Genomic DNA, 27,062 nt, shown 5'->3' with positions numbered 1-27,062 from the left:
CGACATTAAAGCCGTAAATTATAAGCTCGAAATCCTCTCCTCATCATATCACTTGCCTGCAGTCGGTAGGAGAAAGGAGAGACTGAGAGCGAATAACTGAGGATGGAGAGAGGTGAGGGATTGTTGGGCAGAAGGTTTCATTTTACAACGGAACCCCCGCGATCGTGCAGCAAACGCCGGGTAACTGACGTTGAGCCACTGTTGGAAGTTGAGTGCGAATAACAGTTGATTATCCAACTTGAAACTATCCATCCATCCATCTTCTACCCTTTATCCTCCACATGAGGGTCGTGCAGGGGTCTCAGCTAATTTCACTGAATCAGGCGCTTTACTTCCGGTTAAAAGTCCAGTCAGTGACGACTCTTGTTTCTGTTGCAGTTAATGTTGTCGTGTTTATTGTTGTGTTTTCCTATTTGTGTTGGTGATTTGCACTTCAGGGTCACCGTATGTTCTTGTTGCATATGTCAACCATGTTGTAATCATCTTTATTTTAACATAAAAATCATCTTACCTGGTTGGCACTTTATAGGCTTGAGCCACATTTTCAAATATGTTCAGTGTTTTAAAAAGAAAGATACAATGGTGTCTGAAACGCACAATGTCTGATTCATTCACTTAGTCATTAGAAGAAAAGCAAACTTTTAATCATGACTAATCTATTTCAGAATGTGAGATTAATTAGTTAATTTTTCTCCAAAAGTAGACACATGTGAATGGATCGTTATAACATAACAAAAACAAAAAAATCCTGTGGAGGTTGAAACACAAGAGAGACATTAAATGAAGATTATTATGCGGCTACAGGATAAGAGCTTTCCTTGTAAGGAAAGGAGAAGAGTACAAGGCAACCACCTCTTAGAGGAGGAGGGGGCACTGTATGGCTGTGAGAAATTGATATACATTCACACACAGCGAGAAAGAGACAGTGGAGGAGAAGAATCGGTTCAGTGGGTTTGAGCTGTGAAACCTCCATGAACTAGGAATCTCCACTGTATCAACACACTTTTCTCACCTTGTGCATGTGGAAGCATCTTTGTTGTTATTGTTTTTGTTGTTGTTTTACTAGTGAATCCCTTAAAGGAGGCAAAAGGATTCTTACATCATCTCTTTATCAGAGAGGGACAGAGTCAGAGAGACATACATAAGGAGATACAGGAGAGAGAGGAGGAGAGAGAGAGAGGGAGAAAGGGAGGGAGGGAGGGAGGGAGTGTGTGTGTGAGGGAGAGAGAGAGAGAGAGAGAGAGAGAGAGAGTCAGTGTAGTCGCTGTCTCTCCTCTCAGCCACTTCTCAACTGCGAGGCGAGTCTGGCGGAGCGACTTGAATCAGCACCACCACCCCGCAGGTTTTTTTCTCGCCCTGAGTGTTTCCTCTCCCCTCTCCCGTCCCTGCTGCGTCCACACCGGCCGTGAATATGCAGCGGCTCCGTCCTGCGCAGGGAATGACGTTGTTATTGCCGGTCGCTTTGTGGATTTTCTGCCTTGTCAACGATGTGCGCGGAGCTTTGCCAACAACCGGTAAGTTGTTGTTTATTGTGTTTCATATGTGGAGGTGCCGGGGGTGAGACTTGGAAGGGGGGGAAGCAAAGCGCGTCTGCGTGTCTTCTTGGGTGCGTGGATGGCAGTAAGTGGCGGGGCTGCAGGTTTATTCCCCCCACGGTGATGCCAGCTGGCGAAGAGGAGCCCGAGAGAGAACGGGTTTATCTTCCGAGTTTACACGTGTCGACCCGAATGCGTCTCCTGTAAACTGATGCCAGAGCCCGGGTCTTTCATTTTTTGTGCCCGGTGGGTGATTTTCATCACGGGTGTGTTTGCGTTATTGTGAACATCTAAGTAGGCTGCTGCTGTGCTCGTGCTGCCTGAATCCCAAGGGAAGAGTTTTAAGAAAACATATCTTTACTAATGTGATGCTAATTCATGCAATCGGGGATGTTTATTTATTTATTTATTTTTATTTATTTTTTGATAAAAGCTTGGGATAATGTTTTCAGAAAATGCAAATGAAGGCACAGTTGTTTTGTTGAATCTCCAAATATCCAGGAGGGAGTTGTGGCATAATTAATGGGGCTTCACAATCAAATTAAAGATTCGTTTTAGGCTCCTTTTTTAAATCCTCGTGTCTTGTACAGTCTGATGTAAGTTGTTGGACGCTAATTGATTTTTAATAAGTCCCCACGTGCAGAAAACTTCAGCCAACTTTTTTTGTTTTTATTGTGGTGGTTTAAATCTCCACTCTTTTGCCCTGTGTGGCACATCAACTTGTAATTTTAGTATTTATTTACACGTTGCTTCTTGTTTTATTGTCCTGCTACAACCATTCTCACTTAGTGATTTGTTTATTTATTTATTTATTATCAAATCCAAGTCATGGTCTGTTCATTTCTTTCTCGCGCGGTTTCCCCCACAAGTAAGTAACTGGCCGTTTCCAGGCTTAATGTGCTATTAAATGTGCCACTTTTGATCCCTCTCGGTTGTATACTTTCATCCACACACTCACTTTGGCGTCATAACGATCTCGCTGACGTTGACTGAAGGTTCAGTGTGACTGATTCCCACCGGTGATCGCCGGGGCTTCATGAACGTGTCCGGGGACGCGCCTCATTAATCATCCCGCAGGACGGACAACAGCGATGAGACACTCGGGGCCCCGTCTGTGCGCGCACGCACGCGCTTGTGTGATGCGCCGTGCGCGTGAAGCCAGTGTGTGACAGGGAAAGTAAGGGGAGATAAAACATCACGTCTTTTCCTTTTTTTTCCCTCCCCTCTCTCGTCTTCCAAAGCGGTTGCTCAGTGGAGCGACCTCACAGCCAATAGGTGTCATGGTGGTGAAACTATTTATAAAACGCTATTGATTCTTTTATGGAAATCATTAGTCGTCTCGCACCCTTCAATTGGCAGAAATGACTGGGTCAGCCACAGCGTCCCTGGAGCAAGAAGACATTCAGTGTCTTGTTAAAAGACAGTTCCGCTGGGGGCTGGAACAAGGCTGATTTAAAGACTAGTAATGCATTAAATTTAAGCTGTAGCCTATGGACCTGTTGTAAGCCGGAAAAGTCTATCTAAATGATGTTCTTTCATAAATTTCATGGGAAAAATATGGGAAAATTTTAAAGCAGGAAGCAGAAATAATCAGTAAAAGGTCACTGTAAACTGATAGGCTGTGTCTTAAATTTCCCTTTATGTCATATACTGTATTTTCACCAATAAGAATGGGAAAAAAATATGTCAGTTTCTTTAGAAATTTAATACGTCTTGCATTATTTCAAGAGAGTGAGAGAGAGGGATTATCTGTGTGTGGCCAAGGCTCAGTATGATTTGTACTAGGGATGAGCCAGTAAGATATACTCCGAATTGGTATATATGTCTAACTGGGCAAAATCACTGGATCGTAAGTCAGGAAAAATAAAAAGAAGAGTAAAATCTATGACCAAACCCCATATTTCACATAAATGCATCATAAAGCACGGGCTATTTGGATATCTCTTCCTAATTGGAGCAGGATATTTGTTTGACATTTAGACCATTATGTTTTTGAAACGGCTGGTTATGGCGTGATGGTAAATGCATGAAAACAAATGAGTTGTTAACGGCTTAGTAGTTTTAAAAGATGTAAAACAACTATACAGGGCTGTTATCTGTACAGATACTCAAGGGTGTGATGTCAGGGAAAAGGAAAAGCTATACATAATTTGTACAGGTGATGCTGTGTGTGTGAGACATTCATAAATGGGATGTTGAATTGGACCAGCCGTGCTGACTTTACCCCTCCTCGGTGACTAGACGTGAGACACTCGGGGGGGATCCGACAATGTCATTGTGACCAATGGTCTGAGGCGCGGACTAAAAAAGATTAACATTTCCATCCTACCACCGCAGACACACTCACACACTTAAAGTCAATGGACTGGTTGACCTACCGACAAGGTTCGGTCTCCCATGTGCACAGTGAAAATGCTGAGGTATGTCGCAATGTAAAGAGGGGGAGAACGAGAGCAGTGAAGAGAAATATAAGTCTATATGTGTGTTTTATCCATGTGGGTTATTTCTGTGCACTTGCGTTTTCTTGTACAGTATCATACATTGTAAGATTTCACAATCTTACAATGAATCCTACACAAATTTGGCCCGAAGCGTCTGTGGCAGCTCCATAAATGGCTAACACAGTGATGATTTCTTAAGATCTTGCTTGTGCCAATGAAATTAAAGGAGTACACTAAAGTGTATGTATGGATGTATGTTAGGGCGTTAGAACATAAAACATCTTCTTAGCACTAAGTTGTATATACACAACCACAGATGCTCACGCAGCTGAATAAGCGTAGACCGCATTTGTCCTTGTTCTTGAGCTGTAAACATTCTAATTGTCAATGAACAATATGTGAATTTGCAAATGTTGTTGTCTCATAATCACTGGGACTTAACTTTTAATCTTTTTTTATCATTTGCAATTAAAAATAAACATGCTTTCCTGATTAAGATGTTTCACCCATGCAGAACATATGAGACAGGGCTGTAGGAGTGGGAGCATGTTTTATAATGACTGTCTGGTACAGAAGTTACAGTATTGTTGTTTTAAATTTTTATAACATTAAATTATATATAATTGCTTTCATGCCTCTTCATATATTTCCATGTGCCATCACGTTCCACTATAATGAGAGCTGGGCTGAACAATTAAACTTGTCAATTTCAAATCAAGATTGTTTGAAACAACACAATTAACAAATTACAAAGACTACAGTTAATTTATAGATTTTTTTTATGTTTGATTTAGATTGTTCTAGAGCTGCAACGATTATTCAGTTAATTGATTATTAAATTAATCATCAGACATATCATTTCCAGATTTTTTGACGTGTTACAGACTAAACAAATATTTGAGAAAATAGTTGAGCGATTATGAAAAGAATCTTTATTTGCTGGCCCTTGTTCCGTCTAAAAGAATGTACCAACATGCATGTGGGAAACAATTTATATCTTTATTCTTATCCTCACTGTAGGATTGTAGAGAAATTTATATTTTGATTTTCTCATGGTAACACGCTCCGACACATTTCAACTCTTGAACTGAACTTACTGACTAAAAACATCTCAAATCAAACCACAATTGCAATGTCTGTCAGAAAAATAACAGTTCCCTTCATCGTTCAGCCATAAATGAGGGTCTGCGTTAATCTGGCGTGCCATATATGGGTTCACATTTACATCTCATTCACAGCGTTGTCTTTCCTGGAGCGTACGCACCATTGCGACATTCACATCATGCGTCGACCTCAGTGGTGGACGCGGGAGCGATGAATCTGCTTTTAATCTACCTTGAACTCTTCAGTTTTGCTTTTGCACCATTACTGTTAAGCGCTCACTTTTTCCACGCCGGTGCAGAGAATGTTAAAAATGCAAAGCCTTTCCTTTCGCATGTAGTAAGGAACGTGTCTGTAAGTCTCAGTGACACTGTGGGTGGATAAATGGGATGCCCCCGGAGCCTGTCTGTTATAGAATCAGATTACCCTTTTCTCATCTCATTAACTATGTCAGGCCATTTGACATAGACATCAATCTGGTTGCACCTCCAGGGCCACGCAGGGCAAGTCATGGTTTCCTGTTCTTTAATATTATTAATTATATACCACATTAAGCAAAATTAAGATATTTAGTCACATCTCGTTGCCAACACAGATGTCTTTAGGTGACACGGAAGCAGTCATAGATCTTATTATTTTTTGTGTGTGTCTGTGTGTGTGTGTGTGTGTGTGTGTGTGTGTGTGTGATGGCTCCCATCAGGAGGTGGTAATAATAGGATTGTGGCTGGAGGAAGCAAACTGGTTTGGCTCAGATTAGATCAGCTCAGTGGTGTTTAGCTTTGCTTGGCCCCTGTGCTTTTGTGTATGTGCTCATTTGTGTTTAGGGCATGTGTGTGTGTGTGTGTGTGTGTGTGTGTGTGTCCACATTAGTGGATTTATCATCCACTGAGACAGTGAGTCAGAGTGTGAAAACAAGATGTAGTTCTTAATTGCACTGCAATTTCACTCTTCCGCCGCCGAGTTCATGTCCGAATCACTTCCTGCCTCTCTAGTTTTCCATAACTGTGCCTGAGTCTCTTTATTTTATTCTCTTGTAGCTTTTCGTTGCTCTTGTCTTTTTACTCCTTAACAACAAAAAAAAAAACTCCAATCAAAAGGAAACCTACGCTCCTTGCATGCTTTCTTTCATCTGTCGTATTCCTAATCACCCCTGGTGATTTTCTCTCTCATTCCTTCTCCTCCCCCAGTAGTCCAATGGTTCCCCTAGTCTTCCTCTAATCATTACATTCAGTTTTTATACCTCTCGCCTCCTTCCCCTTCTCTTGTGCCTAAGCATCTCTAATTCTTTCTATCCCTTCCCAGCTCTCCTCAGTGGTTTTATTATCGGTCCATAATCACTTTCCTCCTTTCTTGTACTTTCTTCTCTACTCTTTTTTTTTTTTCATCCGCCCTATCTCTCTGCTCTCAATCTGTCCCCTTTTCTCTCACGCCTGATTACAAATATGCTAAGAAATAAGACCCTGCTAGCCACTTTTCAAGGGAGTGCTGATGCATCTGCTTGAATGCTCATGCAAACTACCAGAGCAGCATTTACTTTGAGTGTGTTTGTGTCTGTAAAACAACCAGACTGTCGTGGATCACGGCTGGAGACACACACATCTACACTAAAATCGCCACTTTCTTTTTGCCCTGTCAGTGCATACATACTTGACCATGATCAGAGGTTTCCTGTGGATGTTCACCAGGTTTGTTCACATCTCACAAGGAATTTTGGTCCACTCCTCTTTTCAGATACTCTGCAAACCCTGAAGGTTTTGAGACTTGGTAACTCGAAGTTTCAGCTCCCTCCACATATGTTCTATGGGATCTAAGGGTCCGGAGACTGGCTAGGCTACTCGAGGACCTTAATGTGCTTCTTCTTGAGCCACTGTTGCCTTGGCTGTATTTTTGGGTCATTGCCATGCTGGAAGACCCATCCATGACCCATCTTCAGTGTTATTCCTGAGGCCAGGAAGATCTCATCTAAGATTCTACGGTACATGGTCCCTCAGGAGAAACAGCACCAAAGCATAATGCACCCATCTCCATGTTTGACAGTGGGAATAGTGTTCTTGCGATCATATTCAGCATTTCTCTGCCTCCAAACAGTAAAGTTGATGCCCCTGTGCTGAATTTTGGTCTCGTCTGACCGCATCACATTCTCCCAAGCCTTCTCTGAATCATTCAGGTGTTCACTGACAAACTTCAGATGGGCCTGTACATGTGCCTTCATTAGCAGGGGGATCTTACGGTCACTGCAGGATGTCAATCCATTATGGCGAACTGTGTTACCAATGGATTTCTTCGGGACTGTGGCCCCAGCTCCCTTGAGATTATTAACAAGCTCCTTTCTGTGTAATTCTGGCCTGATCCCTCACCTCTCTCAGAATCCTCCTTAGGTGAGATCTTGAATGGAGCTCCAGAGCGAGGGTGATTAACCTTTATCTTGCCAACAGTGGTCTCTTTCGCACCAAGCTTCTTGCTGATGGTCTTGCAGCCCATTCCAGCCTTGTGCAGTTCTACAGTCTCGACCCTGATGTCCCTTGACAGCCTTTGGTCTTGCCCATAGTGGTGGAGAGGTTTGAATGGAAGAGATTGATTCTGTGACAGATGTCTTTTATACACACCACAAATTGAGATTAGGAGCACTTTCTTAAAAGAGACAGGACTAATTTGTGTGCCTCATGGGCACATAACCAGTTTGTGTGGGTCAGAATTATTGTTGGTTAGTTGGGGATCAAGTACTTATATTAAGTTTTAAGTTATTTTAAAAGTTTTTTTTTGGATTACATTATTTATATTCTGTCTCTCTCTGTTGAAATAAACCTACCATGAAAATGATGGACGGTGAATTTCTTTGTAAGAATTCAGCAGGGAATCAAAGTATTATTCTCCCCACTATATAGTTGCTGAAATATCCATTCTCTCAGATACAATAAAAAAGGTGTTTTGCTTTTTTTCTCATTAAGGTAAGCTTGCAGACATAGCAAACATCTAATGGTAAGAAATGCGTTGTCATAGTGACCATGACTGTTCTTTTTTGGTTTCAAACTATTCCCTGTATCAGTCTCCTTGAAGAATTGAAATATCTCTCTTCTAAGTGAACACTACTGTGATGCTATGTTTCATCTTGGGAGCAAGGCCACAGTGAAACAAACGTACACTGACAAGACACGCAGCGTAATTCCCTTAGTAATGTCAGTAATGCAACACACGCACACATTTACAGAGGCCCACACCATGCAGCTCTCTTAAACCACATATGAACACACACACCGACTGTGTGTTTGTAAGGGGTGGGTCAATATATCGATTCGGTGATATATTGCCGTCCTTCTCAAATTTCGAGTAGCGTCGCCACTTCTAGTCGTTAAGAGATGCCCCGTCCACATTCAAGACATAGACCTTATGCACTTTGTTCTCTATGTTGTTAATAAAGAGAGAAATCCTGCTCTTTCAACTTTCCACGGATGTCTTCAGTTCGACAGATATTGTGATGTATCGTTATATGATTGTCTTGCAATATAGTGATTCTCACAGAACCGTTATATCAGGATATTATTGGTATCTCTTATCTTATTATATCTTATCGTATCGTGAAATACCCTGTGATTCCCACCCCTAGTGTCTGTGTTTCTGTGATTGTTAGGGCACATTTAGCCTCAAAACCATCTTTGGGTTCATTTTGGTCACTCCTTACAACCTCAAAGGATATTTTAAGGGCTAGAGTTGAAATTACTTTCACATTATAGTTAGAATACTGGGTGGGATAGGCGTTTGTTTGTAATGTTTAAGGTAAGGGTAAGAGGGGTAGAGAATGTATTACATTTAGGAGTGTCCTTGCAGGCATGTAGGACCTGAAAGGTATTTGAGTGGAATGTGTTCACATTAGAACCTGACAGAATCTGTCTAACTTGTTCAACAAGGGTCTCCGACAAGGAGAGGGTGGAAGAGAAGAGGCGATATTTTATCAGAAATAAGAGAAAGATGAGGAGAGACAGCAGAGGCAAAGATGGTCAGGCGAGAGGAATTTCCTCTGATACCTTGTCATTCAATATTACTGTTATTATAATCGTGCAGCTGTTGCATTAGTCAGAAAATGGTCCATGCTGTCACCTAATACTTTGCTTTTCAAGTTGCATTTTCAGTTAGTGCGAATAAACTTCGCTTATTTTCCTCATTATTATTATTATTATGATTGAAACTATCTCTCTGGAATCAGTAGGAGCAGTGTGAACACAATGAATCTGGGGGAAGCAGAAATATGTGCAATAAACTTGATTCTATTATTAATATTATTATTATTTGATAAGGAAGGTTGTAACCCGGCATATAGAAGATGAGACTCTGCTAACCTGAGTTCATGCTGAGCTGTAACCTGACCTTTAAAGGCCTAGCTCTGCAAAGCCAACTGAAATCTCCAGCTCAGGCTTGAATTCTTGAGACTGGTGCTTACCTGTAAAAATGTGTTTTTCTTCTTTAGTCCTTGTACAGAATAGAGTAAAACATTGTGTTTGTATATCCTTTTGCTGTAGTAATTTATCAAGATAATAGAGCATCTAAATGCGTCGCCAGTGGGTTTACGATGCCGAGGTATGTGACAGAATGTCAGTATATAAACAGGTTTAGTTAGTGGGCTTCAAATGTGTTTGCAGGAATATTGAAATCTCTGAGGGTTGTTGAATGCATCTTGTAGCTTAAGGTTAACAGGCTGTGGACCTTATTACGCACACTAGCGTTCATAGTTTGAGGCTTGTTTGTTTTCTTGGAATGAAGATTTGCAAACAAGATCATGTCTGATCCATACAGTAAATGTAACTTAAAGTCTGTTGTGTAGGTTTGGCTGGAGCACATATGGCTTTTCTTTCCCTCTTAAAGACAGCAGTGAAGTTAGTTTGAGGAAAACAAACCGGTGTTGGATCTGAAAGAGTCATTGTGTGGAATAGCCAACTTACGTCATAAGTACCGATTGTGTTCTAGTGCTGTTTTACTGAGTCTTTAAGCAGTTGTTTTGTTATTAATCACATATTTTTATCACATAAGGGGTTTTTTAATGAGCAAATGTTGCTGTTTTTGTGCAAGGCATGATACTAGCCAGGAGCAACCAGGAGCCTCCATGTAGAGCGGTGAGCTGTGTATCCACATGATGAACGAGGCAGAGCAGCCGTCAGCCACTATCGGATCCAGGGTCTGCTGATGCTGATAGGTTGTGAAATGTCCTGTCAGAGCTGATTAATCGGCTAAACAATTAATCGGTCGACCTCTACTTTTTACTTGTCTCATAAAGGGAACAATAAGTTAGTTTTAAGGGTTAAGGAAGTTCAAGAAACAGCAGTTAAATGTAGTGTACGGTGAGTGAACATGAGCATTACTCAGTGTCATAGTATCAGTGTCATAACAGCAGTGTCAAAATTTGCACCTTTTTCCAGAGAGAATGTTTCAACACACCAACTAATTCAGTTATAAAGCCTTGAACCACATCCAATGCTAGAGAAGTTATCAGTGCAAAAAAAAAAAACTACTTTGGAGTCAAGCAACTGAAGAACAAACAATACAGACGTGATCCCTCACTGGCATCTCACCCAGAAATGCTTCCAATCATGTTCAGGGACTGAATCCAGTGGTGGGCAAGCACATTCATTCAGCAGCTATTCTTCCCCTTTTATTTTCTTTGTCAGCCACATTCAGAAGTGCTGTGAAACCACAAATAAGTGCACATGTTTCATTCATGTTTCAGGTGACTGAAAATCCATACCAATACTAAGGCTTTCCAACGTTCATCATTGTTTGCTCTAATGGCCATTGGTGACATCTATAGAATTTATTGGATATTTACAGCATGTTTTAATTGCACTGGCATATTGTTGCCTTTGTATATATATCACAACGTGTGGCTCTCGGCTGTTATAAAGCACAGCCACTCAAAATCAGCCACTCAGTCCTTGTTTGGTGACTGGGTGCACAGCAGTTTGAGTTGCACTCGATGTGTGTGTGGGTTCTGCTCGCCATATGGAAGCCGTAAACTAATCTTGAGCATCTTTTCAAGCATTTCTCCTCACAGCACTTTCTTTTTCTTTTCTTTTTTGTCGTATATATTTTCTTCCTTGTGTTTGCTTAAAATGACAAAAAGAAAGAAAATGTAGCACACAAGCCATTCACAAAATATGCACACCGAATCATATGTCGTATATGAGATGTTATCGGGCCATATTGTGAAACGTGATGCTGTCCTTCATGCCCACTGGTCCACACTCTTTGTGATGTTGTGCGATATGAGATATCAACAGAACTTGCGCATTATAAATGTCAAACACGGCATGGGAGGTGTTTTCTAAGGCTATCGCTGGTTGCCCAAGTGAGTCACTGGAAACCACTGGTTAATCATACATACATTATTTATATATAGTGAGTACATCACATAGGGGGTACAGGGATTTAATGAGTCTTTGAGCTATAATTGCATTAAATAATTAGTTATTGCTCATGTAAAAGTAAGCAGCATACATTACTAAGTCATTAGCCAGGAGTGATCAAGCAGCAAAAGGCTGCATTTCTTGAATTCTACAGAGATGCATTGAGGGTATTGTTAGCAGAAAATTAAACTGTTGACTTTGCTCAACTCCCTCTTTGAGTTTAACCTATATTCCACAATGTTAACCCTTTGATCTGCTCATGCCTGATGGGTAACATGATGAATCTAGGGATTACACATTCAAAACTAGAGCTCAACATCTGTTCACCCCCCACCACCACACACATCATTGGTGTGGAGTAACACGATGTCTGTGTCTTCCACGACTCTTTACTCCACATGAGTGTGTTTCTAAGACTGTATACAGTCGAAACCAGACGTTTACATACACTATATAAAAAGACACATATGCTTTTTTTCTCACTGTCTGACATTAAATCAGACAATCACTTTTCCTGTTTTAGGTCCGTTAGGATTACCAAAATTATGGAAAGTCAGAAGTTTTACATACACTAAGATTATTATGTCTTTAAACAATTTGGGAATACCCAAATGAAGATGTCATGTCTTTGGAAGCTTCTGATTGACAACATTTGAGTTAATTAGAGACACACTTGTGGATGTATTTTAAGGCTCACCTGAAACACACTGCTTCTTTGTGTAACATCATGGGAAAATCAAAAGAAATCAGCCAAGATATCAGGAAGAGAATTGTGGACTTGCACAAGTCTGGTTCATCCTTGCACGTACAGTACATGCATGTGTGGAAGTCCACCTCTGTCAAAATGGATCTAGCTGTTGACTGGTGTGGAAGAAAGCTGTGGAAAAGGGCATTGTGCCACAGCTAAGACAAATGTTGTTATTACGCTCTGCCTTTGCATTCAATTTGTTTCTTAAGCTGCTTGAATAGCCAATTTACAGGCCAAGATTAAGTGAATTAATCTTAGGGTGACTTCCATTGAAGAAACAGTCCTCCTTTTGGTCTTAAGACTCTGTAGAAGACAAATACAGAGGCAGAATGAGAAGTTACTATTGCCAGCCACTCCCTTGGTACGTGTGTGTATCCATTTTAGTTTAGTGAAGCCATTTGTGCATGCCCTGAATGTTTGCACGGCTTCGGTTGATCACATCCCACTGTAGACCATGCATGTGTCTGTGGAAGTAATAAATTGAAGAAATGTAATGCAACTTAATCGGCAAACTGGAGTTTAAGGAGTAGAACTGTAGACCTTGCAGAGCGAGGCTATCTTGACGTTTTTAGGGTTTGAATGTTAAGATTTAGTTTGAAGGTTCGTTTTTTTCAAGATAATGGTGGGGAGTAGTTTACATTTTTTTAAATTCACATGAACAAATGTTTTGCCTCATCTGTAACACCAGCCATCCTTCAAATGGAAACTGCAGAAGCTCCATCTCCTTTTAGTTTCAGTTGTACCTGTGGAATACACGAGGGAGATTTGATGTCATATCTGTGTCAGTGGGTCTTTTCCATGTATAGCAGAGACGAGGCACCATGTTACTCTGACTATTTAAGTTTGTGAAAGGTCATTTTAGGATACATGTTTCTTTATTGGAAATGTATACCTCCCCTCCTCCTACAAGCAATTAAGTCTGTTAATATGCTCTCCAACAGTAATTTGGGTTAATCCTGACCTTTGACCAAAGGTCAAATTTTAATTAATATATGCTTGCTTCACACAGTCGGCATATTAACAATGAGCTAAATTTGCTGAAAAGGCGACAAAGACAGTATGAAAGATGGCAGGACAGTGTTACAATGAGTTAGGTCATCCCTTCATTCATTTGGAGTTTCATTATTTCCCCGTTTAACTGTTCATTATTACTTACATCAAATTCTCAGCATATGTCTCAGCCTTTCCAAAGTATCGACCAATAATGGAATATTTGGGAATCACCTAAATAGACTTATGGTGCTTTTCCATTATACAGTTCAAGCACTGCCCTGTGCTTGACGGGCGACTACTGGGCCGGGTCATCATACCATGGTTGCATGAAATCACAGTGATGTCGTTTTATACTTGACACACAAAGTGTAGGGCAAAGCAGTTCTTTTCAGTCTGCTGAACCATAGAATCAGAATCAGAAGGGGTTGTGATTTGGCTCGCAATCGCCTGTTTTCAGCAGTGCTGTTACTAAATACGCCAGATTAAATATTGGGATTTCCGAAATGTATGCGTTAAATGTTGCCGATTAATGCATGTTTTCAGGATTTTTAAGTCTTTTTAACTGATCTACGGTTCGACATTGTTTGGTTTCAAATGTTCTGCATTTGAAACATGAACCATTGAGTGAGCTGTCAAAATCTCTGGAGCCCTGGATTTGCTCATCTCCTATCTGTCCGATTATTTCATGCCGTTTTCGGTGAGTCATTTTCTCTTGACTAAAGGTTGTTAGTTGGACAAAGTTCTGCTTTGTACGGCTAATACATTTATCGAAGATCACTCTAAACCTGCAGATTAAAAATATAAGCGAGGAGATTCACGATCGATTTCATACTTTTTCTGGTTTTAAAGTGGTCAGGTCTCTTCCTTTATCTGTGATTTGGATTATTGTTGACTAAAGGTGATGGGGCCTTTGTTATCTCATAGTTGTGAAATTCAGAACATGGCAAACAGGCAAACTGTAGTGTATGGAATATGTATTATTAACCTTGATTCATAAACCTGTTTTTAATTTATATTACACTGTACGTATTCCCAGTTTTTACAAAATAAAACCTGCTATTATTTAATAGAGGCTCATCCTGTCTGCTGGCATCTGTATTAGTTGTCTAGAGATGAAATGATGATGGTCAACAAACATGGAGGGGATTTCATCATGGCTGATCACAGAGCAGTTTCATCCCTTTAATCTGTGTCTGGAACAAACAGAAATGCTGACTGGGTAATTGGCAGAGAACACATACACACACACACACAGTGGAAACATTGAATCTGATTTATGGATTTATTTACTCAGACAGCACCTTGCCATGCTCTCAAATTTCAGCAGTGTGGCTGCTTGTGTGGACATCAGGTAATGAGAGGGCGACTGTCATGAGTGTGTGCTTGCATGTAAACATAGCCTCCTACAGTATGTTTGTCATGCAGTGCCTGTGATGTATTTTTAGTGACATGCACAACAGCACACATAGCACACATTTTACACACAGACAAACTTTTAGCTTTTTACTAAGGAGGTAGAAAGTGTACTATTGATCAACTGTGAGAGCAGAGGAGAGGCGAATGCTCTTTGGCCTTCTTTGAATGACAGTGCAAAGTGCTGCGCTAAAAGCTCAGTGCAAGGTCTGATACTTTAGCAGCATGTGAAGCTTGTGCAGCTCCTGCATCACTGTGTGTAGTCCCGTCTTTTTAGCCCCTGTCTTACTTTGTTGGTAATGTTTCTTCAAACCTATTGTTTTGTGTCATTATATTGTTGTCATTAAAACTGCTCTTACCACCTGATGCTGTGCAGCCACTGGTCCATGATTTCTGGGGTGTTAAAGCTTAGAAATGCTTATTCTTTGCTAACTTTTTATACCGCCTGAGAAAACACTGAGCTTGCAAAGTACCATCATTATCACTAGAGCTGAAATAATTAATAGATGAATCGATTATTAATCGATTGCTAAATGAATCGACAACTATTCTGATAATCGATTAATCGGTTTTAAGCTCTTTTTCATGATTTTCGTGACTTTATTTTATACGCAACACATACTAATGACTCAGTACATCGAAAACAACTGCTTAACAAGTCACTAGTTAGAGTCAGTTAATTAAAAAGATTTGTTCAGTACTTCTTCCATGATGGGAGCACACCCCGTCTGACACAGTCATTTGTTTTGTTTAAGGTGGAGATGGCTGAAGGAATCAGGCTTCTGCTGAAGTGGGCTTTATTGCATTTTGTATCTTTGAATCTCCTTTGTGATGATTAGGAGTTGGAAATGATGATTGAGTGGGTGTGTGATGTCCCGTAATGGCCTTGCTGTTTCCAAATATGAGAGAATGTTTGTGTAAATGTGAAAATACGATATGCTTAAGTAGTGAACAGGCTGACATGAGGAGTGATGATAATGTCAACTGCAGCAATAAATAGGACATGATTGCTCCAACGAAATCAGACAACCACATGTGCACCTTTTTCCTTCATACTCGCAGAAATCCAGAAACACATTAGTCGGGTGAGCTCTTTTGATCCGGACCATGGGAGATGAGAGCAGAGGACAAGGGCACTGGAAGTGTTGTGTTTAGTCAGCACCATGTCTCAGGCAGCTAATGGACAGACAGGCCAGAGTCTCCCTGAATGGCATACAAAACCATTAGCAATTCACACACTTCAAAAGGTGGTAATGGGTGATCCTGTGAAATCATCTTAATAGAGTGTGTTTGTGTGTGTGCGTGCGTGTGCATGTTAATGTGTGCTTGTTTTTTTTTTTTTTACCTGGGCAATGTTTATGCTCATAAAAGAAGAATGGTACCTTTTTTTTTAACCTAAAAATATCAATGAATCTGTTTTGGCTTTTCTACTATACTAAAAATGTAATGTCACATTTGTTAATTATACTAAAATGTGACATCACATGGATACAAAGAGACTCTTATGCTGTTAAGGATGAATTTACATAGGTTTTGCATGTGGTTGCTGCTGAGATTTTAACAACGTGATATGGATTATTTGGCAGTATTATGTGCAGATAGATGATGTTAAGCATTTGTAAGCTTAGGTAATAGGTAAGCCTGCAATGCATATCGAAATGTTTTGGCTCCCACCTCTGTCTGCTCTGCTAAATGTATTTCACATGAAGTTACGGGCTAATTTGGACTGGACTTTTCATGGCACTGCATATGCGCCCATTTGCGGTGGTCGAGAATGAGGGATGTGAGTATTTGCTCGGTGTGCTCTAGCCCCGGCAGACACATCTGTTCCCAGTGAGAGGGGGACACTGGGGACATGATACAGTGTGCAGCACAGAGAACAAGTTTCTCACCAGACAATGTGGACATGATGGTGTTTCTGAAGAGGAATTCTCATCTTCCTTGAATCAGCTCTGCTATGCAGCGTGTTTGGTTCTCTTAAGAAAAGAGATGTTTACATTTACCACATGCACAGGTCACACGTTTATGGCACAGACAGAAAGTGTGTTCCCTCTGCTCAAATGATCTGAAAATCGTGATACGAACCAAATTGTTACAGGCCTCGTAATAGGATGTATAGAATGATAAATCTTGTCAGCAACTGAGTCATAACCACTTCATTACTTTGCTTGTGGCATGCAAAATAAAATATATTGATAATCTTTTAGTTGACAGCCATGATTTGAATGTGTACAAACACAATGATTTCCTGCAAAAATGCCCTTTGATTTTAACCCTCGCTTTATTTACATTTAAAAAATATTTGTTTCTCAACAACTGATGGGGAGATTGCCATTAAGCTTAGTGCAGGAATTAACCACCATTATTTAGTCGCTAAACAAAGATGGGAAGTACAGCCATTGCTGCTAATATGAAAACATTGGATTATCTTTGTGTAGAAATACTTTTTTCTTTTCATCTTAGCCTCTGGTATGTTTTCCCTATCCATTATCAGTAGAGTTCTTTTTTTTTTTTTCTTTTTCATTTTATTTTTAGCATATATTTTTTTTCAGTCCATGCACCTGCAAAAACAGTCTAATATAGCACAGTGAAACCATGTTTAAGAAGACTGGATCAAACTTGTCATTGTCGGGTGAAGGCCACACAGTTGATGAAGAAGGTCACTGTGTACGTACGTGCTGCTGTAAATGGCTCAGCAGGTATTGCAGCTGTTGTATATGCACATAACTGCATTATAAAAGATGAACAAACCAGTCTGCACCTGCGACATCTCTCCCTTGTCTTACGTCTTCAATCTTGCAATCTTCAAACTGCTAACTATCTATGTCATATTTATCCAGCAGTAGAGTCAACAAACGTATCTAAGCAAAGTGATGTGTTCTTGCACTCAAAAGATAACTTATAGGTACAAGACCATGAGCAAGGTAATATAATGACATGGCAAGAAATTGCTGGAGTAGGCATGAGAACAGTTTGAAGTATACTTCCTTTTTCTAGCAGCACCTCTCATTGTGCTCTTGAGCAAGATACTTAACCTCCAAAGTCCCACAGTATATCTTTTTTGAGGCAGCTGCTTTATAACTCTGCTACTGCTTCTCCAGTTTGTTGCTGAAAATGCATTGTTAGTCCATTGTATTACCTGTAGACATAGTCCCTTTACAAAAATATTAAGTATATATATGTGTATATATATCTATCTATCCATGTTACATATACTGTATAAGTGTGGATGTGTGCATATATATATATATTTGTGTGTGTGTGTATGTATACACAAACACACTTGTATGTGTGTGTATGTATAATATACATACACACACATACAAAAACACTACAATATGAGGACATTATTGATGTTGTGCTTGTCCCTTGTTTTTTTTAATACTCTTCAACATTACGGCCTTTGCACCGTAAGGTAAAACCCCAAAGTTAAAATGTAAACATCACAGATATTTCCTCAAATATTATTGATCTGATTTCAGCTGTGGCTCAGTATCACATTGCATTTGGAGATTACACTGGCAAAACATTTGTCTGACACATGCTGCCAAGGAAACAGCTTTACAGGAGATACAGAACGCAGCGCTCATGATTGTGGAGTGTTTGACAAAGACGCACTTGGAGAATTCCCAAGAGGAAATGTCTCGGTGTGTACTGTAGAGCAGTGGTGATTGAAATTTGCCAACACTGCACACAATATAATGAACGGTACAGTGAGTGCGTGAGATTTATGTGAAGATTGTTGGTTTTTAGACCGTTTAACATGTACTAGGAACAAATGAGCAGTCGTTTTAAGAGCAGAATGTATCCCATAGCTAATTATTTAACCCACTGCCCCATTACTTTCATAATGATTGACTCTGTCTTCACACATGTTTTAGCATGTCATTAAATGGTGCCAAGGGGACACTTTTAAAAAAGCACTGCAACTATCATGTTAAAGGGCAGTCATACACAGTAAAGAGCAGAATGAGACATGTATCTCAGATCCGCTGTCGAATAACGATCAAATAACACATTTATCTCTGCAAATTTGTAAAATAGGGATGGGACGATACCACTTCTTAATGTCCAATTATGATATCGATATTAGTCTGATACAGTCCTTTTAAGAACATTTATGAATTATGAAGCTGTCAGCGACACATGAGTCAAGGACATAATTATCCAACTGTGTCTCTCAACATTACTCAGCTAAAATGCTTTTGCTGATTTATATTTACCAGTGATCAAATCAAATCAAATCAAATCACTTTTATTGTCATTAAGACAGAGCGTTGCAGGGATCTAAAAATTTTAATATATTATTTTGACGGGACCGATACCGATACTGACCGATCCCAATTCCTGTCCCTATAAAAAAAAAAAACCCTGTAAATTCTTTGGCTGAAGTGACCCTTTAATGACTACTGTGACATTACTCAACCATGTTTTTGATGGTAAAATTCATATATAAGAACATAATAAGGAAATAGGCTCAGAATTTCTCTTAGGTATGTGTTTGTGTTTACGAGATTAAATGCTTTACATTTACATTATTTTGTAATTTTGTTTACTAATTGCATGTTTCCTTTGAGGCTTGATTTATCGAGACATTCCAGTTGACACGAATGAACATAATTTTAGTTTTGTATTCCCTGATATACTGGGAATTCAGCTTGTTCAAAAACGTCATTAGCATTAAAAAGATGCAATATGTGCAGTAGTATCTCAGGTCATGGTCGTTCTCAAGTGTAAGACAATTTATGCAACGGAATCAGTGCGTTTTGTATCTTGGCCTCATACCGTAAACAAGGCTTGAAATGCACTGTATCTCTTTTTTACATTGTGACATTGCCTTGATCCAACTATATCTGTTCCACAGGTAAATACAAACATTGTATTGTGCATGCTGTTACTTTTCTCTGAGACATGATAGTTATTTATAATGTGTGTACTGTGAATGGTGCTGATTAATTACCTTAACCACAACCTGAGGATGCACTTTTATATTTTACAAACACTGGTACATTTTAAAGGTTTATTTCTATTCAACAGCAATATCACCCATTGTGGGACTAATAAAGGATTATATTATGTGGAACTCTTACAATTTTAGCAAGCGTGAGAGTTCCATTACTGGATTGCCTTTGGTGGTAACTGTTAGTTATGCTCCAATAAAGCCGTGTTTCCTCCGCATGGAACGCTTCAGTACTGTGCGGTACATATTTTTTGGCATTTCCATTAAGAATAGTACCAAAATAACCCGCCCCGACCATTACCATTCTTTGGTACCCTTCCCTTGGGGTACCAGAGTAATGGTAGGGTACAGTACGGGGTGGAGCAAGACCCACAACAGCCAGCTGATTGAGTGACAGAAAAGCATCTCTCTCTTGCGACCGGTGTTTCTTCAACGCCCACGGTCTACTCTCATACAAAGCGCGACGTCTTGTTTAGACAAACAGCCACAAACCCAGCAGTCCTCCATTGTTTTTGTGTTCAATGTCATTGTGTGCAAGCCTGACTGAGGGCGTTAACGTTCCAAACTGTACTGTACTGTACCATGATGGAAACTGGCTTCAGTTTGCCCTGCAACTAGGACAGCAAAAGAGGTAGTCATTTTGGTTCATTGCCAGTCTCACGCAGTGACAGCCTTGTCAAGCTCTGATATAAATGGAAGGTTTTAAATAATTTCTTCTTAAGTACTTGTTGAATTTATTATTGAATACTGCCCTGTTTCTTATACACTGTATGCACCTGAGTACCTAAGTCTGTCCTTTTCATGTTCATAATGGCAATACAAGATTTTGTCCCCTTCCTCACCCATGAAAACCCCGAGAATGACCTCCATCCACTCAATTTCCAGCACAGCTACAGCATCAAAAATGAAAGATTCCACTACCTTTTAAAATATCAAGGTTAAAATGAGAAATAAACAAGCATGGACTAACTATCCAGTCCTTGGTCTCAAGAAAGTTTTGTTGTTGAGCAGAAGAGGGGCTTTGGAGGAGAATCAATCCTTGGCCAGTGGGTGCATGTGGTTCCAGAAGTGATGGTTGGTGCACAGTCTAATTTCTATTTCTACTGTTCAAAGTTATGTTTTGTCTAGAGTCATGTATCTGCAGGGCCTTCGCCCCGCTCCTGTGAGGGCTGTGAACAAAATTTTATATAGCTGTAAATATTGATGCCTTGAGTAGGGGCATGGGATAACAAAACAGCTGCTGACACTACACTGAAGGAGTAGGAGAACGGGGAGGAATAACCAAGGGTGTTTGAAACCATGCAGAATGCAACATGTTGGGCTTTGTGATGTGTTCTTGTGGCGCAGTAACTAAGAAAGTCATTCTCCAGTCTCATTAAAAGCAAAGGGCTGGCTGGTAGTTGTAGTTTTCTGCTGAGGTTGTATTCGTTAAATAATGCACCAAATCATCTAATTGTGAAATATGAATCGTCTTTGTTCTCTTTACGTTCCTCCACTTTTTACAATGATTAACAAAATACCCTCTGCGTGCCACCTTTCCCTTTTCATTTTACATCTTTTATTTTTTCCTTCTCATGCTCTCTGTCCTGATTTTACCCACTGTAGCACTGACTCATAACTTATTGTGCAGCTATAAACAGTGTGCCCATAATATCCACATGGGACCGCATCAGCAAGTTTATGGTTACAGTTTATGATATAAGGTTTAGACTGCATCATTGTCATTGCTATAATCGGAGCAGTGCAACCATTGTTTTATAACTTGGCCTTGTTACCGAGTCAAGAATCTTTTATTCCTCTTGGTTCCTTTGATTTCGCCTCTTAATCCTCTTCAGATTTCTCTTTTGTGATAGCATCCTACACACTGATACTCTGCGCAGCCTCTCTCCTCTCACCAAATCTAACTCTCATCTAATTTCACCTTGATTTCTTGACTCGGCTCGTCTTCTTTTAACCCCCTTTATTTTTTTTCTTCTGTCACCTGCCACAATGAGATGAAAAGCTCACTTTGAAAATGTGCTCCAAATGTCTCACATTCACAGTAGCAGACATACTAACATACAAACACACAAGCTAGAGATTCAACAAGTACATAAGGTAACCCATGACAACGGGAGATGAGCGGATGGGAAGGACGTCGTCAGGTGGACTGAAGACGCCTCGTTTGACAGTGACCTATGAAGTCACAAAGACAACACGGCACACATGCTGTATACAGACCTTGAGTAGTCTATTTCTGCACTTCCAAGCTCCCACTTTCTGCATGGATAAAGAGCAATGGATCCAGCTAATAATAGTGTGGGTTAGGGTTAAGAAAACAATGCTTTCAGAGAAAGAGAACTCGTCTTTGCAGTGAAGCAGATGCAAGCCTACTTATCGAGAAGGAGGAAATATTTTAATTGAAAATGTGGCGACAAGGCTTTTGGGTATATGTTTACATACTTTGCTCTGTATTTTTGTGTTGTCACAGTGTATTCTCTAACCTCAATATGAGGAATATATTAATTAGTTTCCGGATTTTTTTTTTTTTAATATTTCCCTTTATTTAAAGCAGTTATTCTCAGAGACTGAGTTGAGACCCACAGATGGGTCATCGGTGAGTTGCTGTTTTTTTTGCCATTACTTACGATATATGAGTGTTTTAAATTTTAAAGCATACAATTTGATTAAGTTACCAATCGTATAACTCCTGGAAATGGCTATGAAATGGTTTGCTCTTGCCTGGATTTATGTTGTGAATTGGGTCACAATAATAAAACAAACAAAACTGTGGTTCTCAAACTGCAGTCAGCTGCGGACTTTTCACAGGAGGCAGATTTATTCCCAATAAGATAATTTGTTCTCTCATCATCCTCCTCTTCCTCACAGACACTGGTATAGTGAAATTGGATTAAGATGGAGCAAGAGATAAGGCGACTCTAATTATTATTATTTCATTTATTCTAATTGTTGTTGTTATTTCTACACACTATTTCTGATTCTGATTCACATGCCACCGGTGGTACACGTACCTCAGTCTGAGAACCATGGTGCTAATGTAGTCAAAACTGAATTTAAAACTGCTTTTAAATTCTAGTTTTTACCTGCATTTTTGTGCCTGTTTTAATCAGTTTTCTACTTCTTTTTCACAATTTAAAATAAACACCGTCTGATATGGTTTGCATGTTTTAAAAAGCAAACTTCTGAAACCTTTCTGAAACTTGGTCGTTTTTCCATAACTTTACCTCCAAAACTTTACCGCACTCAAATATTTCTAGCTCCCCGTGACTTAGGTAACAGAGCTATGGGGCGAGACGCTCTTTTACTTGCTTTAGCTATATCCTCGTAAAAAGTTTTACATTGAACCTGTAACCCCTGAAACTTTGAGAAAGTATTAACCCAAATCTATATACAGACATTAATGTGAGCAAAGCAGTATTTGCAACATGTGCTGTGTTTTGAGGACCACAGCTATTAAAACCTCCGCTCTCCTTTCTCTGCAGGCTGTCTAATGAGCCTGTGTTTGAAGTGTCTTTCGCTCTGTAACAGAGCTCTCAGGGATTTATGTGTTTATCTGCTCACATTTCTGGATCAGTGTGCGTCTTCCTCTTCTGTGTCTGTGTGTACGTTTCCATGTGTGTGCTTTGCATCATGCTTTTACTTGCAAGCCAGCAGCATTTGGGGTTTGTCGGGCCCCGTATTCTCGTCTTATTGCTTGTTAGAGCAAATTGAGGGTGTGATGCTGTCATGCGTTGACACGATTTTCAGTGGCGTAATCAAGAGTAGATCGATTTTTATCCAGATAAAGCCTAAGGTTGCTGTTAGCAAAATCCACGCTTGAAGGGTTTGGGAATAATGAAGCAGCACACGTGAGTGTCGAGGGAGACGTTTTGCATTCCTCTGAGACTTGAGTCTGACTCTGCCTGCATAAGCAAGATGAAGTGTTGTGGCTACATTTCTCACTGTGCTACATACACAGTGTAAGGTTTTCAGCTTTCACTAACAAAGTGGAATTTATACTTTGTTGTCTTTGAATAGTGCTTCTCTTTGTTCTCTTTGTTCTGTGTTACTACTGAGAAGAAATTAGTTCAATTATCAAAGGATTATTGAAGGTTAAGGACGCCCCCCAAAAAAAGCTTGATTTATTGTTTCATCAAACATGTTCCATAGCATGGGAACCAAAGAAACTTGACTTGTTTTTTGGTTTTTAAAAAAACACTTTTCCTGTGGGATTTTTGACTGCACTTCTGTTTTGACAAGGGCCTTTTTCTAAATCTGTTTTGTCTGATCGCTCTCCTTTGTTTTTAAATGTGCCTGCTTTGTTTATTTGTACCTGCTAAATTCACACCATACCTCTGCTGCAGAGATTTTTGCTTGGTTGTTAATTTTGCTTGCTTAAATTCATTTGGAGGACGTCACTCACTCACTCACCTCATACCACTTTATCCTCCACCAGTGTTGGGAACGTTACTTTAAAAAAGTAATTAGTTATAGTTACTTGTTCCAAAAAGTAACTGAGTTAGTAACTGAATTACTCTATAATAAAAGTAACTCGTTACCAGGAAAAGTAACTATTTGCGTTACTGTTAAAAAAAAAGTTGCTATATGTCAAAGAATTTGGATTTTTTTGTGTATTTTTCACAAGTCAGTTGAAATGAGTAGAACAGACAGGTGTTTGTACATAGCTTTCTATATTTATTGCACGTCGACAGACAGCAAGATGTTTATCCTGCACTTCAAGTATTATCTTTGTAAGAAAAGTAAACAGTTACACCATATAAAGTGCATTTAACTCAAATTAAATCAAACTCTCTCAACCTGAGACAACAAAAGTAAACTTTTAAACAACAAAAAGTGTGTTTAGCTCTTCAGTCTTATTCTTAATTAAATAAATCAAACTCTCAATAATAATAATAATAATCTGTGTTTTTGGCGACTAACTTTGTAATGCGTGTGCCATTGTGAGATGCTTCATTAATTAGAATTGCTTACAACGGATGTCGACAAAGTTTTTATAATGTAATGTACACATTACATGTACATTCTTGCCTTTGATCACAATGAAAATGCCAACTTTACATCGGAGTCCTGACTCGCCATCTCTGCTGCTTCATCGATTCGCTGTTTAGCTGAAACGCGTATGCTGGAGTCGCTTACCTCGTTATTAACCCGCCTCCTCACTAGCTGTGAGCCAGGGGTGCGTTGGGATTACACAGGTTATTCAACCAATGCATACTAACGCACCGCATTTTACGTCCAGTAACGTTAACAGCATTGTAACGACGGGAAAAGTAATTAGTTAGATTACCCCATTACTGAAAAAATAACGCCGTTACCTAACGCTGTTCTTTTAAACGGCGTTATTCCAAACACTGTCCTCCACATAAAGGTTGCAGGTGCCAATCCCCTATATTGCATGTTTTTGGACTGTGGGAGGAGAACATGCAAACTCCATGCAGAAAGGCTATTGTTAGATTTTAGAAATGTCCTTTTTGACAGTTTTCAGGATTTTTACGTCTTTTTAACTGATTTGGCATCGTTTGGTTTGCGGACATCGCGCTCAAGACCCTTCCAGTGATTACACTCTCAGTGGTCGGCTGTGTGACGGCTCCCCTCACTTGGAACCTCGCAAGAACAGGTACTAAACAGGTTCCATCGTTAATGGAAAAGCAAAAAAAAAAGGAGACAAACAACCATCGACTTAAACCTACAGTCAGTTTAGGAACACACTTCTGCAATTACACAGCGATGACAATGAACATACTATTTAAATGAAAGGCTGTCCAGTGGAGGTGGAAATACATGATGCCTCCTGCTGGCTCATCATTACTTTCTCGTGTTCCAGTAAATCTCTTAGCTGCTAAACAAGCTCAACTAACTCAAACCTGTTTAATTTGCTATAATGCCATCCTGGCGGCCTTCCCTTCACGCATCGTGAAAACCGTACAGATGGATCAGAATGTGGCGGTGCATTTGGTCTTCGATCAGTCTCAAAGGGCACATGTCACTCCACTGCTCATCGCCCTCCACTGGATACCCTTTCATGCCAGAATCAAATTCAAGTCGAGAACACCTGCCTACAGAGCGACTTCCTGGTCTGTATCATACGAGCACGTGCTCCCCTTCAGTCACTGTGTTACTACATTCAAGGAACGTTGTCTGACGCCGCCCATCCTTCCTCACAAGACAACTTGACAAACACCGGTGAGGCTGGTCCCATTTTCATGTCCTGGGTGCCAACAATTTGTATTATTCAACAGATTAAACCCTTTCATCTTACTGGACTCTTAAAGTGTTAGTGCTGTCCCATGCACTTAAGATAGAGGTGTCCGCAAAAATAGGAAATGTAATGTAAGACTAAGACTACACCTCACAATATTTGCAACATGATAAAGAAGCGATTGAAAAAAAAAAAGACAAATTGAACTAAATGCACAATACACTATTCACAGTTTATTATCACTAAATTAAATGTGCTTATTTTTAAACTACTGAATGTTTTTTATTGTTTCTGTTTCTCACTCCTATGGTCACGTCTGTGGCTTTGCAGCGATGCTCAGTGTCATGACTTAAACAAAAAACACATTACTCAAATATTGACATGACGGAGCACCAGTGCAGCCCTTTGTAGCCCATCATTTTAAAAGTAAATAAATTATTAAAATGATTCAAAGTGTATTATTTTATCTTGTTCTTGTTCTTTTTCTTTTTACTCCCTAAAATCCATCTTTGATGTGTTCCCTTTTTTCCCCTTCATTTCTGGTAGCTCACCATGTCTGCATGCATAACCTAAATTGAATTTCCGTATTCCTCCAGTCACTGTTGTCAGAGTTATAAGCCCAAAATCTCTTCCCAACTTCAAAGTGTGTCTGCATCTGTGAACCAATAAAGGCCTGTCTAAACCCGGGCTTTAGCCTTTTCTCTTCATGTCTATCTACCCTTTTCTTACTCCTTCATCGGCTCTGTCCGCCCTCACTTTTTCCAAACACCCTTTTTTTTGTTACCTCTTTTTAGTTTTGCATCATCGTGACCAACTCGCACCTCTGTCATTTATTTGTTTTTGTTACATTTCCTTCTTTCTTCCTCGCTCTCCCTTTCATTCACTTGCTGCCTCATCACTTAGTCATCCCGTTTTCTTTCTCTTCATTTAACGTTCTCACTTTGTCTCTTTCCTTGAGCTTTCATTTCTAATATTGCATTCTGTGTTGTCAGGCGGTATCTTTGTTTTTCTTTCTTTTAAAATGTCTATGGACTGGCGAAAGCGGTAGAAAATAGATGGATGGAAAGCTAAATGATACGTCTCAGTTAAATTAGTAGCTAAGCCTTGATTATATAGGCTATTTTTACTTTTGGAGGCTGTGTCTGTGCCTGAGCCTGCCTCTGTGCAAATTTGCTAACTCTATGTATGACTGCAAATTTGTTTGGTTGTCCACAAGTTGTGCGTCTGCATGGGTCCTCTGGGTTGAGCAATTATTTTCACTGACTTGTGGCAAATTGAAA

General features: G+C 39.8%; 1 protein-coding gene across 2 annotated transcripts in view; it reads left to right on the top strand.

Moving 5' to 3' along the window:
* Positions 1-1,279: 1,279 nt before the first annotated feature.
* The window catches only part of cntnap2a (contactin associated protein 2a), a 315,409-nt gene continuing 289,626 nt past the window's right edge, over positions 1,280-27,062 (top strand). For both annotated transcript variants that reach the window (XM_044036945.1, XM_044036937.1), the window contains exon 1: positions 1,280-1,514. In XM_044036945.1, coding sequence (XP_043892880.1) covers positions 1,412-1,514 — 103 coding nt within the window. In that variant the 5' untranslated portion in view covers positions 1,280-1,411. The remainder of the gene's footprint in view (positions 1,515-27,062) is intronic.

Source organism: Solea senegalensis, linkage group LG1 (genome assembly GCF_019176455.1).
Source record: "Solea senegalensis isolate Sse05_10M linkage group LG1, IFAPA_SoseM_1, whole genome shotgun sequence".
Classification (NCBI taxonomy): domain Eukaryota; kingdom Metazoa; phylum Chordata; class Actinopteri; order Pleuronectiformes; family Soleidae; genus Solea; species Solea senegalensis.
The sequence above is the reverse complement of the archived record's forward strand: the minus strand, read 5'-3'. Positions and strand labels throughout refer to the sequence as shown.